The sequence below is a fragment of the Strongylocentrotus purpuratus genome, unplaced genomic scaffold (genome assembly GCF_000002235.5).
Source record: "Strongylocentrotus purpuratus isolate Spur 01 unplaced genomic scaffold, Spur_5.0 spur5_scaffold_14, whole genome shotgun sequence".
NCBI classification, from domain to species: domain Eukaryota; kingdom Metazoa; phylum Echinodermata; class Echinoidea; order Camarodonta; family Strongylocentrotidae; genus Strongylocentrotus; species Strongylocentrotus purpuratus.
The window spans coordinates 21,471,358-21,490,314 of record NW_022145599.1 but is presented as its reverse complement, the minus strand read 5'-3'; the positions used below and the strand labels follow the sequence as shown (position 1 = coordinate 21,490,314).

General features: G+C 36.8%; 1 protein-coding gene across 1 annotated transcript; it reads left to right on the top strand.

The window, feature by feature from the left end:
- The first annotated feature begins 5,436 nt into the window (after positions 1 to 5,436).
- LOC589475 (28 kDa heat- and acid-stable phosphoprotein) lies at positions 5,437 to 18,912 on the top strand. Its single transcript, XM_030984469.1, has 6 exons — positions 5,437 to 5,583; positions 10,333 to 10,445; positions 12,225 to 12,329; positions 12,971 to 13,092; positions 14,509 to 14,660; positions 15,726 to 18,912. Exons 1-6 carry the CDS (start codon positions 5,571 to 5,573, stop codon positions 15,746 to 15,748), a joined length of 528 nt encoding a protein of 175 aa, XP_030840329.1. The 5' UTR covers positions 5,437 to 5,570; the 3' UTR covers positions 15,749 to 18,912.
- Positions 18,913 to 18,957: the final 45 nt, after the last annotated feature.

Here is an 18,957-nt window from a genome sequence, read left to right as displayed (position 1 = left end):
TTATTTGTATTTTCTTTCATCATAAAGTTTTTGTTATGGTATGGTACATGATTGAGTACCTTGATCAAGGAGTTATCAGAGAGTTCTCTTGTAACTCCTAATGTGAACTTGTCCAGGAAGATGTGTACACACATGCCTCATTTGCATAAAAAGAAATACATCAGAAATACTTCATCGGGTCGCATCTCATTAACTGACCATTTAATCTTGTTCAAATTTGGTGTAATTGCAGCTTATGCTATACCAGATGGATTATATGTGGGTTGGGTTATGATTCTTTTTAAAAAAAAATTTTTATTTGTTATGATTTATTTTTTAATCCAGTCACATTCAAGCCTCATTCACATTATGTCGCAGGGAACCACCGGGGCAAAATAAGTATATGCACCCCTTGTTTCTGTACATTGTAACGTGCAGATAAGTGAGTATGCAAAAAGGCTTGTTCAGATATGTCTCTGTGAAACTGTGCCGGTATTGATATGAAGACATAAAGTGTAATAAGCTAGGCTTCACATTTCTGTATCTTATAACACAGAGCTAAGTGAATAAGTCCTTTGTTGGCAGGTCCTTCGTTGTGTGTAGTCGCCAATCATTTACCGCCAACAACAAAAATCGTTGCGGCTTTTTTTGCGACGGTGCACTGCGCCATATCTGAACAAGCCTTAAAGGTAAAGACCAGTATTGGAAACGCCCCAATTTCAAAAAATGAAATGGAAGCTCTCATTACCAATCATGTGAAAGATTATGTTTTGACTAATACATGATGATAAAAAATTTGCCGGGAAACTGCCTTCTAATTCATATATTTGGTAAATTTGTTTCTCTCATGGACTGTGAGAGATATAGGGTAGTCCCATATACATCTTTCTGTGTATAGTACTTGTAACTTTACGAAGAATGGGCCAAATTTCTTATCATTTTGATGATTCCAGAACCTTGCAGATGCTAGATGTTAGATGATCAATCTTTTCCGATCGATTCCACAACGTTTCTCTCACAATGCAATCGCATGACCATAACTGGTCTTTACCTTTAAGACCTTTATTGAATGCATTTACTTTTTTATCCCCACTTGCCATTCATTTAAACATACAGAATAGGCTACAGCAGTTTACCGTGTCATATATATGCAGTGAAAAAAAAGACACAGGGGCTCGGGGCGAATTGGCCCCTGAAACGCCCAAAAGAGCCCCAAAAAATTTGCATAGAGTTCGATGCATAACAAATTCAAGAGTGTTATGTTCATGCAAGCAAGCTTGAAAAGTAGCCCCCGAAATTGTTAAAGTATTTTTTTCGTAAACAAGCCTTTCGATCAAACTTCTTTATATATTTAAACAAAAATAGTAATGTATTATTTGTTTGTTTGTTGTCACATTAAAAAAGATATATATTATACTTGCCTACTATTGAAGAGACTGATGATTTGTTATTGATAAAAAAAGAAAAATATGGTTCATTCATTGTATAGTTTTAGTTGATGACCTGTTTCTTTTAATTACAATGTACAAAGATCATGGAAATGATTTAGAGAATTAGTTTTATCCAGAATTTAATCACTTTTGATTGAGTAAGTTCTGATTTGCAAGTGTTCTATTGGATGTCAAAGTCACCTTGTAAAGGTTAGAGGATCATTGTTTTATATAACACTTCCTATAACATGATTGCAAAGATATTGAGGTATGGACTTATGGGCAATTATCAATACCTAATTACCTATTGTATATTCCACATAAATATTGTCCAAGCTCTGTAACATGTATTTTACATCATCATTTTTGTCAAGTGAAATTGCTTTCGGTTGATTTTTCAAAAGTATTTGGAATCTTGTTTATATATAAAGTGATTTGTAAGTGCATTTTAGACAAATAATGTCACATAAATAATGTCACATTTGTATGTTATGCAAACTGATTCATGTGTTGACCTTGATTAAAATTTTGATTGTAATTTATGAAGAAAGAAGATTGATTTATCTTGTGTCCAGTTTGTTAATGTGTTGTTGTTGTTGCTTTTTAGGGGTGATTTTGTTACTTTTGTTGTACATTTCATTGAGTTTCATTGACTTCCATAACCAAAATAAAATATTCAGAATAATCAAAGTAGGCCTACATTAATATGACAAACAAAGATATTGATATGACAAAATCATTTACCTGAACTGAAACATGTATCATAATTATAACAACAATTGTACAGTAAAATGAATTATTAACAATAAGTGAAATTGACATAACATTTTACCGGCATAATTATAAATAATGTTATACATGTATAATGAAAGTTAATTGTTCAAAATATGTAAAGAATGTAATAATGATAAAGATATCAATAGTAGATAGAATGAAAAAAAAGGAGGCCCGAAAAGAAGGGTAAAAAATACCCCCTCCCCCCAACCCCCCCCCCCCCCCTCAAAAAAAAAGAATAAGTTTATGATGATCATCTATATAAATCTACTATTACGTTCATGCCAACTATTACACTCTAGCCGCCATGCAGCCTCTTTATTCTTTACATGAGTAGTATATACAATTTTAAAAAGAGAGAGTGGGGGGGGGGGGGCATCTGAGAAACGACAGCTCAGAAACTGACAGACAGACCGAAACAGAGATAGAATGGTTGGGAGAAAGAAATATTGAGAATGGAATGTATATGTATATCGAGAGAGAGGGAGATATATATATAGAGAGAGAGAGAGAGAGAGAGAGAGAGAGAGAGAGAGAGAGAGAGGGGGGGGGGCTGAGAAACAACAGCTCAGAAACTGACAGACAGACAGAAACAGAGATAGAATGGTTGGGAGAAAGAAATATTGAGTATCGAGAGAGAGGGAGAGATATATATAGAGAGAGAGGGGGAGAGAGAGGGCGGGGGCATCTGAGAAACAACAGCTCAGGAGCTGACAGACAGACAGAAACAGGTATAAAATGGTTGGGAGAAAGAGAAATATTGAGAATGGGATGTATATCGAGAGAGAGAGAGAGAGAGAGATTTTGTTGTTCGTTTGGTATTATAATGGCTATTAGTCAAATTTGACTATTGTTGCCAATTTCATCGCATCTCTTTCTTTTAATGTCTTGGTAAAATTATTATTTCTTTCTTTCTTTTTCCAATCTCATTTTAATATAATATTAGTCATAGTCTACAAAAAATAAAAACAAACAATTATTTCAAATTAAACCACGATCCGCACACAGTTCCAACTCACGCTGGCCCTGTCCTTTCTATGATGCCTTCTTACCAGCCCAGCGAGTTATGTTACGCCGTACGCTTCTCGGTTGATAAACTCAACCTAGGTCACTCTGGCATAGACAAGGGGGCGTCGTGTACCTGTATGTTTAGAGGGTTTATTTATTTATTAGGAGAAAGACAACTGCATAAGCAAAACACTTGTGGGCTTTATTAGTTTATATGAGTTAGTTCATGAGATTATTTATATAGCGCATGACTTTTAACTACTATAATCATTGGGGGGTGACATGCTTTCGAGTAATGATATAGCAAGTTTTAATTGCTTTTTTTTTTTTTTTTTAAACGTGGCCAGCAGATTTCATGTATCCTTCTCTCTCTCTCTCCTCTCCACTTCCCTAAAGTTGTGTGTATGTATTAAGATATGTTTTTCGATTGGTCAAATAAATAATGATAAATTGTTTCAATCATTATTTATTTTTTTGTAATTAAAAGAGGCCTAAATAAGATATATAGGTCTATACGATCAAAACTTCAAATAAAACACTAATACAGGTGTAGGCATAAGGTTATACACAAAATACCTATTTTCTCTTCTATTCAGCTCAAATTGATTGCGGTTTCTGTTTTTCATCTCTTTTTGATTTTACTTTTTACATAATCGCTTCGTTCTAAAAACGAAGCGAGAAATTGCCATTTGTACATGAGAGTCACTGTTTCGTAAACATATCATAATGTCCTCTTCCTTGGAAATATTAACTTCTGACATTAACATGGCCCTTTCTATTATATACTTTGGAGATTCTATCAAAAAATGTCTGACCGTTTCTAATGTTGGACAGCTGTCACAGAAACCTGTGGAGTGGATGCCCAAACGCAAGAGGTCTTGGTTGAGTCCAGACACTCCCAGGCGTAGTCGCCTAAGAATAGTTTCAGTTTTTCTTCCCAATTTACAAGAATATTGTGAGATAACATTTGGCTGAAGGATTTTTAATGCCGATTGGGTATCATTCCACCTTTCTTGCCAAAGTAACTTTGAACTGTACAAAATTAAACTTGTCTTTTCAAATAAAGTCAATTTATTATGCATTTCAATTTCCTGAGTTAGGGCTTTTTTTGCGTAGAAGTCTGCCTTTTCATTTCCCACTATCCCACAGTGGCCTGGAATCCATTCCAAAGCGATTTCGATCCCTCTATATTTCAATCGGGTCGTTATTATAAATATTTCTGTGACAAAGGATTCGTCACTAAAATGTTTCAAGGCTGTGAGGGCACTTAAGCAGTCGCTAAAAATGACTGCACCTGTATAGATGTTTGTTTCTTCGATCCATTGAAGGGCAAGAACAATTGCAGCCAACTCGGCTCTATACGATGAGGTAAAATTCGCTAATCTTTTACATTGGTGTACAGAAAAGTGTGGGATATAGAAAGCAGCCGAGCATTGGCCCTTCTCCGGAAACTTAGATCCATCTGTATATATATGCAACTGGTTCGACCATTTTGTATTAATCAATTTTAAGCTTTGTTGCTGTAGTTCATTCGGATGGTCGGCTTTTGAAATCCGAGAGCTCAACTCGGTCGAAACCAGTGGGGGTTCAAAAAGCCATGGCGGAAATGGGGATGGTACGGCAGTTTCTGTCATGAAGTTTTTTATTTTACTCTGGGTTCTATACCCGAAAGGTTTACTAAGAAAGTCTTTTCCCTTTTGCCAACATGGCCCTATGTTTTGTGATAATGGGTGGTTTGGGGATCTTTCGATACTTTGTCTATATTTACTTGACACAATTTGTCTCCTTAGATCCAAGGGAAATTCCCCCATTTCCACTTGTAAGGATTGTAGGATAGAGAGAGAGAGGGGGGGGGGGGGGGGGGGGAGGTGGAGTTGAAGAAAAAAAAAGAGAAGACATGCTATAGCCATATACTAGAAATGCTAGTATTTTAGATTTTTACAAAATTCCACGCCAACAAAATTATAGTTCTAGGACTAGCCTATAGCCTTGTATAGGCCCAATATAATAACTAGACCTATATCACCGAAGTCATCTAGATTGAGATCATCTGAATCAAGTTCGGGTTTGACGAGGAGAAAGCACTTCCGGCATAAACGGAAGAGAGAAATATTGTCTAAAAACATTTCGTGATTCAGACATATTTTGCAATTTCGTCTCAATATATTTCGAAACGTAATACGGGAAGTTCGCATCACTGACCGTACGCGCGCGCGCGCTGCATATGCGCATGACTCGCTCTCAATTATCATTCAAGGCGCGGACTTGATCAGAAGTTGACCAGCCATTTGGAGACTCACAAATTTACAGTCAGAATTCAAGAACATCGAAGTTCTATCTGTTCATTTCAGAAGCGAATATTTATATTTAACTATCAAGATGCCGAAAAGAGGTAAGTATGGAGCGAAATGTGTTAATTTCATGTTTAACACGTGCCCCTTGCATGATTTTTGTTACTGTTGTCCCACTAGTGACGATTCGTGTAGTGTAAATGTTCATTGAGTTTTAGCAGCTGTCATTATTTGTCGATTTCGTTTTACAATTACAATACACACAATAGTTCCCCAAAGCGATTATTATATATTTTCTTTTTTTAATAATGTATTTAATTGTAAAAAAGACATGTTATTTACCCTTTTTCATCAATAAGTCATGATGCCTAGATCTAATTTGAAAGCGTTTTGTACTTTTTGGTCAGGTTTTTTTCAAAATGTATAGAGTAAAGGAGCCGGTAATCGGCCAGCTCCAGTTTTCGGCCGATTGGTTGGATGCAAGGTAAAATCCCTCTAAAATACATCGCATAATAGCATAACACATATCCCACACATACCAGGCGCTAGTGTAGTTACGTATCCATTTTTTTTAGCAGTTTAATATCCATTCTTGGCAAATGAAATTTAGCCCAATTTTTGACTAATTTTAATCATAATCATATATTGCATTTTCCACCTGAATTTGGATCACATCCGACATCGGGAAACTTTCGTTTAGGGCTTCGATGTCGACGTCGTCGCTCAGTACTGTCTCTACGCTGCAGTCCTGTTCCTCAAACTGAAGCTATCAGTATCAGTACACAATTATGCAGACTTCTTGTATGGTTTATGGTATCGCGCATACGAGAAGTCTGCATAATTTTGGACTGATAGCTTCAGTTTGAGGTGCAGGACTACAGCGTAGTCGTAGACGGTACTAAGCGACGACGTTGACATCGAAGCCTTAAACGAACGTTTACCGATGTCGAATGTGATCCAAATTCAGGTCGAAAATGCAATATATGATTATGATTAAAATTAGTCAAAAATTGGGCTAAAATTCCTTTGCTAAGAATGTATTTTTAAACTGCTAAAAAAAATGGATACGGAACTACACTAGCACCCACATACCATACCATGCCAGTGTCACTGAAGAACCACATTTGCAATGAAAAATATATCCTTAGAACTTTTGCCTTAGAACTTTCCGCGCCCCTTACCAAGATCTTCAACCATTGTCTACGCTCCGGATGCTTTCCCCGAAAATGGAAGAATGCCTCAGTATGTGCAATCCCGAAGGTTCCTCGAGCATCTGAATTTTCTCAACTCCGTCCGATATCCATCACTTCTGTTTTTGCTAGAGTCTTTGAGAGTTTTTTGGCGGACTGGATAATGTCAGATTTGAAATCCCACATAGATCCTTCTAAATTCGGAAATATTAAAGGTAGCGCTGTTAATCATTATTTGATAAGTATGTTAGACGTCATCCAAAGTAATCTTGACAAACAGGGATGTCATGTAAACCTTTGCACAGTAGACTTCATGAAGGCTTTTGATCTAGTTAATCACAGAATTGCAATTGAAAAGCTTATTGGAATAGGTGTAGACGCCTCTATCCTACCAACTGTGTGCAGCTTTCTCAGCGATCGCTCTCAAACAGTGAGGTACCAGAGTAAAACCTCAACATCGTTGAACCTCACTTGCGGCGTCCCCCAAGGGACCAAATTGGGTCCGATCATTTTCCTCGTTATGGTGAACGATGTGGCCCTTACTACTGAGGATAGGTGGAAGTATGTGGATGACCTCAGTATGTTGGAAGTTGTTCATAAATCACAAGAAAGTTCCCTGCAAACCCACATCGATGCGCTGAGTGAATGGTGCAATGTGAATGATATGAAGCCCAAACCAGAGAAATGCAAAGTCATGCGATTTAGTTTCTTGAGAAATCCTCCACCGAAAGTACCGTTTACCATCAACGGAAGTCACTTAGAATGGGTCGACTCACAAGTTCTTCTTGGAATCGTGATACAAGCGAATCTTAAATGGGATCGTCAAGTCCAGACCATGGTCTCTCGTGCTGCACGTAGATTGTACATCCTAAGCGTCTTGAAAAAGAATGGTGCTAATGTAGAGGATTTATTGATCATCTATAAGTCCTATATTCGTCCATTGTTGGAGTTTGGATCACCTGTCTGGGGATCAAGTCTCACCAAGGCTCAGGTTGATGAACTTGAGCGGGTTCAAAAACGTGTCCTCCGCTGCATAGCTTTCCCCAATGTTCTCTCGTATAGTAAGCAACTCATCCTGTATGGACTCACTTCCTTGGAACTAAGAAGGAATGAGCTTCTCCTTCGTTTTGGTGAAGGTTTGCTCCAGTCTGATCGTTATCGTAACTTTTTGCCCCCTACTAGACAATCACAGTCCCGTACGCGATTACAACTTCGGAACTCTCAAAGTCTTGACATTCCATTTTGTAGAACGCAGAGATATAGGCTATCAACTATCCCTTCTCTGTCAGTCCTTTTGAATTCCTCATTGTAATGCAGTATATCAACTTATTTATTTATCTATTTATCTTTCTCACTGTTCATAGCTGTGTTACTTTTGTGAGATTTCACGTAATATGCAATGATCTTCAATGATCATCTATAATGCAGTTCATTTTAATATGCAAACCTATTTATCATGGATATTCCCTGTATCATGGATATTCCTTGTTCTTTGATCTTATTCTACACTATCTTTACTACCTTTATTCTTGTCTTCCCTCTCCCCCTCTCTTCTTCTATTCGTATCTGTTTCCTCTCTATTGTTTATAAGATGCATGATTTTTCTTTTCCTTGAATGCCAATAGTTTTGAATTCGTCATTGTAATGCAGCTATATCAACTATTTATTTATCTATTTATCTCTCTCACTGTTTATAGCTGTGGTACTTTGTTGAGATTACACGTAAAAATGCAATGATCTTCAATCATTATCTATAATGCAGTTCACTTTAATTTGCAAATTTATTTATCATGGATATTCCCTGTTCTTTGATCTTATTTTTCACTTTTCTATACTCCCTTTTTTCTTGTCTTCCCTCTTCCCCTCTCTTCTTCTATTCGTATCTGTTTCCTCTCTATCGTTTATAAGATGCATGATTTCTCTATTCCTTGAAATGTCATTAGGGTCATCACAATTTTCTTTTTTCCCTTTTTTTTGTGTCTTTCTTTCTTTCTTCTTTCTTCCCCCTTATAAGCAAATAGTTTTACTGTGTATCACTATCCGTTTACATGCAAGTGTATTGCCTTATTGTGTATTCTCAATTCTTTACTTGTATAATTATTCTCTTTAACATGTTGTTGACATATTGCACCTTTCCTCTAATAACTTTGATTTTATTGTTCTTCAATGTAATATACCCATATTACTTTACCTCGTGCAATATCTTTTTGATAATATTATCCTTGTACTTTTAGGTTGTTACATTACGTGCTTTATCATGTTACTCATGCTTTGTGTGAAACCCCTTCTCCTTCCTCTTCTCTTAGGTCCTCATCTTTTTCTTTTTTCTTTCTCTTTTCTTAACCCCTTTCCTCAGCTATTATCACCTTCTCCCTCTTTCTTCTTTCTTCACACAATACATTTCTAGTTCCGTTTTTCTCTTTCTCTTTCTCTCTCTCTCTCTCCCTTTTTTTTTGATGACACAGAAGGTTTTTAAGGTTTTTAATGTTTTTAATATTTGTATTATATTTGAATTTTAACGTAATATTTGTAATATATCTCGAGTTTGATGTAATATTCGTAATATATTTAGATTTTGATTTAATGTTTGTAATATATTTAGATTTTGATGTAATATTTGATTCTCATTTTGCATAATTTATAGTCGTACGTTCTAGTCATTCATATTTTGTTCGTTTATTGTGTTGTATATTGACTTTGTAAATTGAATTATTTCAGCTTCCCAGCTGCATGTTCTTTTATTTCAATAAACCGAATCAAATCAAAAAATCCTAAAATATCACATTTTAGCGATGTAATCGGCGGTCCCGCTACCCGAATCTGAAAAATCGAGTATCTTACGCGTGTCTGTAAGAAATATGGATACCATAAAATGAGCTTTATTTCAAGTATTTTTCAGATTTAGAGCCCGATTTTGTGCTAGTCGCAAGCTCAAAAGTATCTCATCGTATGTATTAAATCAATGCAGCCGCACACCGCAACGCACACACGATATCTCTGTCTAATTCAGATTTCAATATCCGATCACCGCAGTACTAGTTTTCGGCCTGGCGAGCTCCGGGGAGCTCCGGCATGAGATTTCTGCTCCGCCCGCTAGTGCTATAAATCAGCGCGGAAACGCACGGTGCGTCCGCGCGCTTCCTATTGACTTTCTACATGCGGCCGAAAACTGGTACGCTATGCCGAAAACTGACTCCGAAACAGTGAAAATTGAAATGAATATTGTCATGGCAATTCGTGATTTTTTTCTGGGATTCTTGTTTTGTTTAAATAATAATAATATTTGCTTCATGATTTGAACAAAAAATGATAATAAATAGGAAGTAAAGGGTCCAAAAAATAGGATTTTGTCTTAAGTGGCCGAAAACCGGCTCCTTTACTCTAATTATATTCGGGTGTCTGATCGTGCAATTGATTTTGTGTGCTAAAATCATTCCTATAGAGATTGCATGCATCCCTATGCAGTCTGCGTGCGATCATGCAAAAGTGGTCAATGTTTTTATTACCAAATCGAGATTCAAACCTTTATTGGCTATTGCTTGTGATCCTCCTGAAGGTGATACTCAATAAATGAGGTGTCATATGAAAGAACAGGTTTTTGTCCATATTTCCAAAGGGGCGTCATCTCAGAATTCTAAAAATATCTTTACATTCATGCAGGTGGAGGCGGAGGTGTAAGGACGAAACCCCAGCACAAGGGTCGTGCTCGTAAATTCACATCGCCTGAAGAAGTGGACGCTCAGATGAAGGCAGAGGAGGAAGGCAGAGGACAGGTAGATTCATGGAAATTTCTTATTTTTCCCGCTGTCTAGCTCTCACCTGCAAACTGTGAACATGGCTTGCCAGTGCAGTGCCCTCATTGATAAAAGCCTTACTGAGATCTAGATGAGGTGTTTAAGTCAAGATTGCATGTCTCACAATTGAAAAACTCTTTGTGTCTTACATTCTAAAATCAGGGAGCTTTGGTTGATATTGTTATTACCTGGTTAGGGAGCCTTAAGCCCCCAGCCCCCCCCCCCCCCCTAAAAAAAAAAGAAGTTACACTGACAAAGTCTTTTAAATTTGTCAGACCTTGAAAATGTGATACCATTGGAGAGATGTAACTTGTGAGGAAAATGAAAATTAGAAGTATACACTTGAAATTTCAAGTTGTGTCATTGTCTTGACTCGTGTGGACGTATATTGTAAAACTGCTCTGGTTTTGCACTGTGTTTCTGTAGTTAAGCCAGCTTAGGCCCATATCACCATCAAGTTGCTAGTTGCCAACTTTCTACTCATTAGGAAGACTTTGTAGCATGCTAATAGTACTTGGTGAGCAAGAAAATTTCACACAAATTGAGAGGTTTGTGACTGTACATCTTGACTTCCAATTGAAAATAAGGAGGCCTCTATGCCATTTTGACAGAATCAGCAACTAGAAATGCACATACTGTACATGGCAACCTCTTATGGTCCCTTTAAAGGTGAAATTCAAAGAAAATCACAAATATGTCAACTAATGTATGACTAGAAACTGGTAATCTAACAGATGGCCATCGTACAAGTTATAGGTCAACTACATATCGGGTGATTTATAAAAAATACAAATAAAATCACCTCCATAGCAGCTGGGATATACGAGAGATTCGCCGGAAAAATAATGATGTTTTAATGACGTCACTATATGGACCAACACTGCCCAAGCAGACAACATCCCATAGAGAATGAACATAATTGCAAAGCTATTTTTTGTCAAATTATAATGAGTTTAGTGTATATAAATGTAATGGCATGTCAAACCATTCAAAAGGGGATATGACCCGATTCTGATAACTAAAATCTTTTGCTTGTAAATACACAGGATAGGGGGTAATTATCAATCAAAGAAACCAGACTTTCAAATTGAAAACCTCCTGGAATGATATTAAGGACGGTATTTGTCCCTCTTGAAACGCCGAACATACCGCGGTGTGTGCAGATGAATATACAATGGCGTCTTATTTTGTTTACAAGCGACGGATTCCTTTATTTTTGTATCACTGCATTTGTCATCATAATAAAACCATGCACGGGGTTAAGAGTGAGGCAATAGATTATACATTTAGCCTAACGGTAGTGAAGTAAGAGAAAGAACTCAAGAAAAGATGAAAACACAGGCACTGAAAATGTGTGAGATGTCATGGGGCATCGTCTGCTTGTGCAAGTCATGTCCATACTGTGATCTCACACATCTCAGCAGCGTTCGGAGAGCTCTTCCGGTGCTATGCCGGGGCTGTATTTAAGCGTTTTGTAATTTATAATAGTCATTACTTCGAATGTTTCCAAGCATTGAATTTTGATAACCTTGTCGAATCAAAGTTTCAACTTTGCAATAATGAAAATAAATTTAGTTTTTAAAATCAATGAATATCAACTTTAAGTAATTTCTTTTAATTGTAACCAATATTTTCTGGATTAAAGAATGCAGAAAGTAGTTACGTCTTCTGGGTGCATTTGCTTTTTTAACAAGAAGAGACACAACTTACCTTTTTCTCTTTCTCTTTCTGTTTTTGTTGTTGTGTGTATCACTTCAGCCAAAAGGAGAAGGAGGTGATGAAGACAGTTTTTCTCATCCACAAGCTCGAGCAGGAGAGATGCCTCCATCTGACTCTGAAGAGGAGAGTAGCGAGGATGAGGGGGTAAGTTTACAGCATCTTTCTACGTTCTTCTATAGGCCTAGCGCATTTCAGAACAGCTTTACAATTCACAATGCTAACAACCACTGAAAACATATCAAAGAAGCAAGTTTTTATGCCTCCACTACAAAGTCACGATGATTGTGATAGATTAATGGTCAACCTTTTGACCGATATGTTGCATGCCACGATCATCTTGATAAGCCATTGTCAGTTGCAATCGATTGCAAACCGTTGTGTAGTAGGACTCTGGTCTATTGCTGTGATCCTCACAAACCACCCCATAGGATGTTGCAAGACCATGTTCCACTCTGGTTACATACGTTCTGCTAAGAAATCAGATTGAGACTCCCAAGCACCTTGTGCGGTTGCTAGCAACAACAACAAATATCTATGAAAACTTTTAAAGAAATTTATTCCATATTTGACAATACATTACGATAAATAAATATACAATGATCTATTATACCCCCACATGTATTTTACTAATAGATAAGAACAGTGTGTGATATAAATACCACTATGGACCCTTTGGTTTTAATTTATGTATATCAAACAATAGATAGACAGTTTATTCTCAAACATATAGAGATGATTGCTACTCACTCTACAGTGCAAACTTAATCATTGTTGATTTCCTACAGAAAGCGAAAGGAGTGGAAGGTCTGATAGAGATCGAGAATCCTAACAGGAGAGTTCAGAAGATGCAGAAAGCTGTCAATGTAGATGTCGAACAGGCACCAACTCAAATCTCCAGAAGAGAGAGGTGAGAATTGAGTGATCCAACATGTGCTCTGGGACGGTTGTATGACGCTTGCTCCTGCGACAATTACTCCGCCTCAAATTCCTACACTAACCAAACTAAACCCCAGAACAATGGTTGCAGGAACAAATGTTGAGGCACCCCAGCTACATATGCATCACTAGTCTAGTGCCATTTTCTCTGGCCTTTATTCCATCCATAATATGCTAGGAGTAGAGTTGCGATAGGGTGTTGGTTAAGGTTTATGTTAGGATTTAGGTTACTAATAGTATTAAAGGCACACTGCCATACTTGTAGCTACTTGCTCCCTCTATATAGAAAACTTCCCCAATCGGTGCCTGTTGGTCCCCCATGATCCTCTTTTTCTTATGTTAAATGAGAGCTGAGTTAATGAGATAGCTACCTGTCACAGTGACCCTGATGGCTCTCTGTGTGGTCTAATCCCTTTTGGCCCAGTAGTGGTGACGGTCTTTAAATAGTCCATGATTGAATTGAGGTGTTCAACTAGTTTAGGAATGTGATCCTTGATCTTGTTATGGAAGTAAGTTAAATTGATTTTAAATGATCTGTAGCCCACCAATATGCTTTGGAGTCATTCTAGTAGATGAGATTGTCCCCAGAGAATGTGCTGTACAATAGGGGATAATGGTATCATGCTATTTATAAACTAAAGGGGATGAAATCTTTTGAAATTTTGTGAAGCCTTAGTTACCCAAACTATAAATGAACTGTAGATATTGTATTGAAACTGATGCACATCACTTGATGATAAAAGGCGTCATTTCAATTCTCACTATTACTAACACCCTTGAATGCCGGGATGTGCGCCTCTTGGATGTAATTTCGAGCCCAAGTATATGGTGCATGCATTTTTAGGATTCATTGAGATATTTTCCCAAGTCACATCTGACATTCAGGGATATCTATGAATGTTTTTTTGATTATTTAGAAAATTGCTTACGACATACTTTCAAAAGACCAAAGGCCTAGTGAAAGGTACCACTGTACAATAACTGCAATGCGTATACAGCTAGGTGACTACTGGCGGCCGAGACTGGACAGCACAGTACAGCCGCAAAAAATAGACCGGAAGCGATGCAAGTCACAAAGCTATCCCAGAGTGCGTTTGTAATGGGGGCATGAAATTAACATCCGGGCATTAGGGGGAGGTATTGAGAATAGCGAGAATTGCGTTTGATTTAGCCTGTGTTAAATAATTCTTTGAAGGCAATTAGCCAGAAACCAGTAATTCAACGCAATGTGTGCATTGATCATGTGTTGATAACTTTTTTAAAATACAATTTTCACACATGCAGGCCGCATCGAAGACAGCACCAGTTGCTAATACAGTCCTATGTCAGGCAAATAATGCTGCTTGTGCAACTGACTTGAATTTCCACTTGTTTGTCCTTTTTGCAGGGAAGAGATAGAGAAGCAACAAGCTAAGGACCGTTACATGAAGGCCCACCAGGCGGGTAAGACGGATGAAGCAAGGGCAGATCTAGCCAGGCTAGCTATCATCAGGAAACAGAGAGAAGAAGCACAGAGGAAAAAAGATCTAGAAGCAAAATGTAAGATATAATAGTCTTCCCTTGTACCCATTTTACATGGGACAGTAATTCACTCTATTTCTCTATCATACAATGGGCTCAACACTAACAGGTGCCCTGGACACATGGGTACTCAAAATTTAAAGATAAAGGTGAGTTCTGGTAATGCGATTGCATTGTGAAAGAAAAGGTGTGGAATGGATCAGAAAAAGTTGATCATGTAGCATATAAGTATTGGCGTGTACTGCAAGGTTCTGGAGTCATGAAAATCATAATAAATGTGGCCCAGTCTTGGTAAAGTAACAAGCACTGTACACAGAAATATGTAAATGGTACTACACAAATGGTGTCGGGGCTACTATACCTTGATTTCCTTATCTTTCTATGCTCATTACTCAGCCAGTATTCATTTTCTTCAAAAACTGTTTGGCACTTCACATTTATTTGCAATCTTGAACATTCAGTGTAAGATTTGTTTGATTCTGTGAGAATGAATTTTCTTCTTTTTTTACCAGAACTCAAGTTTATCTTGAAGTCCCCCCCCCCCCCCCAAAAAAAAGGGGGAGAAAAAAGGGTTTTACACAGGGCTCATGCATAGAGACTGTCAAAAGTTCACTTTAGATCCCTTTCCAGAAAAAGTTAGTGTGCAGCCCTGCATATGACATACAAATATGTTGTTGTTAGTAATTGCCTATGCCCTCAAGGTGACCATATGGTAGGAATACTCCCCAGGTAGTGGAGATGGTGCACATTGTGCCTGAATGAATCCGATGACCGGGGTAATAATATCTGTAAAACACTTAGAGACGGTAGTCCGTATTATTTTTATTCAAAGTTGGTAGATGCTGTCCCTTGAGAGCCAGAAGGATATCATTTCTGTGTTAGAACATATCGTCCTTATTTTCACGAAGTGACGGTAGTGACTGAAAATCGCATACAAATTGCGTGCAGATTTACCTCACTACCGTCACTTCATGAAAATAGGAACAATATGAGTGAATGCCCTTCTGGCTCTCAGCAGATAATCTTAGTCCTAGATCTCAGCAATAACAGCAAATTTTTCCCCAAATTCTGTTTTTCTCACAGCTAAAGCAAAAGGTAAGAAATGACAACTTCCCTGGATGTTTACATCAGTCGGATATCTCTGCGATGCCACTCACTTGCAAAGGGAAAGCTGTGCTACGATACGAGCAGGAACAAGGATGCATCATGGGTAATGCTATAACGCACCAATCACAAGAGACTTTGGCCGTTCAAACTAATCTTCACTCTCCATGCCTCTCCGTGAATAACTGAATACAGTGGACACTCGTTATAACGAGGTCCTTGGGACCAAGGAAGTTACCTTGTTATATCAGGAATCTTGTTATACTAGAGCTCTTTATACTGAGGTTCCACTGTACCCCCAAAAAGAAATTATTCCCACACTGATCGCCACTACACTGAAATCTGAAGGTGAGATGCAGGCAATTGGACCCATTTTATTGAAGATTCACAGCGAGGAAGATTCACAGAGAGAAACATCAGTGAGCTGTGAGGAAATACATTTTCTCCAAATTCCTAGCAGATCCTCCATTTAATTCTTTTCTGGCAATGTTGTTGTAATGCTCCAAATTACTTTCATGAACATCAATATCAAAACCTTTTAAAGTAAACTTTAAGACTAATTGAATACTTTGTTTTTTGTCTGATAGAAAAATACTGGTGTCTTATGCTCTTGCAATGTAGTCCTTTTCAGCATGCCGACATTTCTGACTGAGATTGCAGTTTAATGCAATTAAAAAACCTTCATATCCAGAAAACCTTATCCAGAAAATTCAGCAAGATACACTGTGTCCGTGTGTGACATAGGCATGCCTTCGCAACCTCCAATACCCGGTAGTTTAAAAAAAATATTCAATGAGTCTTGTGTTTTAGACCCTTTTGTCAAAGGTTGCAATATGGAAGCTCTTTGTATTTGCTACTTACCAGGCGATTAAATATCCTGCCTCAATTCAGTAATGATTTTATTGTGAAATCAAAATGTGCGTGTGCAAAAGAGCCATTCATTAGTTACTTGCAATGTGGCATCGCAAGATTAAGTGGATGAAATTTTCATTGTGTATTATAATAGAAGTATACGTAGTTTACAAGGAAAGGTATTGAAAAATTCAAAATACATGTGAACAGTAATATTGAAATTTGATTGTACTTGTTTTCTAATCTCATTTTTTAATTCAAACTTAATGAAATTAATTTTTTTCAGTAATGATGATCATGGTATTTTCTTGCTATTGTATTTTACAATATTTTATGCTTATAGTGACTTTGGTTATATTGTGCAATTTGCACCTTTTGTGTAAGTCCTGAAGCTGTTTTTGTCCAGTTGTATGTATTTCACATTCTCAGTGTGCTGATTGTGTATTATGGGGCATTTCTTCAGCATTTCCAAACGATTAGGGCACTGTAATCAGAATCTAGGAAGTGAATGAAGTATTGGGATTGCTCTTGAATAAATGTTTGCTGGTAATATATTTCTGCCAAATGTTGATGCTTCAGGAAATAAAATGTTGGAAAAGCTAGGAAGCCTAATCTTATTCGTCTAACGTTACAGTGTACCATCTAGATGGTTGTAAGTTACTAAGTTTACAGTGTACCAATCGGCTAAAAACTTATTTTGTGTACAGCAAAAATGTCTAAAACAAGCTCAAAACTTTACCAAACTTTCTATGGGCAAAAGGATAAGGAGTAGCATGATGAAAATATTTTTTTTAATAAATCAGTGAACAAGGGCCTGTGCGGGCCCAAATTTATGCGAGTCCATGCAGGTGCGTTAAGTAGTCTTATTTACAAATCACTTTTTAATTGAGGGTGTATTTGAACTTGCGAAATCTCTTTTAGATTTAATATTTGAAGCTCATATTTGGAATATAGCATTGCAGAATGGAACTCATAACATACAAAATAAAATAGTTGTTTGTGATTGGTATATTTAAGAATGTCTGGTAATGCACGAAGTCCTTGATTACAAAGGAAACTATTAAAAGGTTAATAAAACAGACATAGCAGGGAGTTGTTATATTTTTGTCAATTAAAATCAAATTTACTCTATTTGAATTGACATTTACAGGAAAGCGAATCATCACTGAATTATTCAACTACTTTGCTGCCTGTGTATGTGGGAATGGCAGCTTGGAGCATGTAAAATAAAACGTTTTTTGTGTTAATGTGCCTTAGTTTCAGGGAAATTTAAATCATGAATATGTAAATCAATTTTATGAATGGAAGGACATGGATAATGATTAATCCTGTTATTAACTTTTTTCAGAAAAGTATTTCATTACAGAATGATTATTCATGCAGGGCTGTTACTTAACCCAGTCTACCGGTATGTACAATTTACAATTGAGACATAGATGCTTGTAATTGTAAACATTGAAAAACTTGACAAATGCTAGATGGTCATGCTTTACATTTACAACATTGGCATGTGGCAAAGTTGGTATTTATTTTAGTTTTAATATCAATATAATTTTGGGTAGAAGTATTTAACAGAATAACATTTTAGGACAACCTGGTTGTGTTTAATTCTAATTAAGCATTACATAGTACAGGAAATTAAATCAGGCTGAATAAGATTCATGATGCAAATTGTTATTTGCAATTTGCGATATACAAATATCTCGTTATTATTATTATATGATTGATAGACACAGAGCCCAAAACCCGATTGATGTCTAATTTGCCTCCAGAGGATCTTCTTACCTATCGAGTCAAAATTGTTTAATTGTGGAGCTCATAATATGAATTTTGGGATTTTCCTTTCCAGGTCACAAGTGCTTGAATGTACAACTTCCAAGTGACAGTTCTCACCATACATGTATTTACATGGTTGAATGTTCAATATTTTTATTTCTAAACTGAAATTTTGAATCAAGAAAGCAGTTATTCCTCATTTAATCAGTAAAGAGAGACATTTCTCTTCTAAATTATAGTGGTTAGTTTTATCTCAAAAGTGATATGTAAAAAATGTGTTAGAATTAGAGAGGAGTGTACGTATAGAAGTCAAGTCTCCTCCTTGTTTGTGAAATAACAGGCATGAGTTCATTGCGTTTTACTCTCCCTGGCTTTGACATTTTTAGTCTACTTCTTGTCATGTTTATCTTCTTCTTCATACATGTATTTTCTGTCATTTATTTTTATCCTAAACCCCCTACTTCAAAATCAAACTCATAAAAAATGTGGATTGTTCCTGTCATAGCAGAAATAAAATGTTCATGTATATAAACAATAATGAATTTGTAATTGTTTACTTTATTAGCTGCATGCAAGAAGGCTG

What these genes read in the sequence shown, in the direction of transcription:
- LOC589475 (XM_030984469.1), top strand. An exon ending in AGGAGGAAGGCAGAGGACAG is followed by an intron (nt 10,446 to 12,224) that starts GTAGATTCATGG and finishes GTATCACTTCAG; the next exon opens with CCAAAAGGAGAAGGAGGTGA. An exon ending in AGAGTAGCGAGGATGAGGGG is followed by an intron (nt 12,330 to 12,970) that starts GTAAGTTTACAG and finishes GATTTCCTACAG; the next exon opens with AAAGCGAAAGGAGTGGAAGG.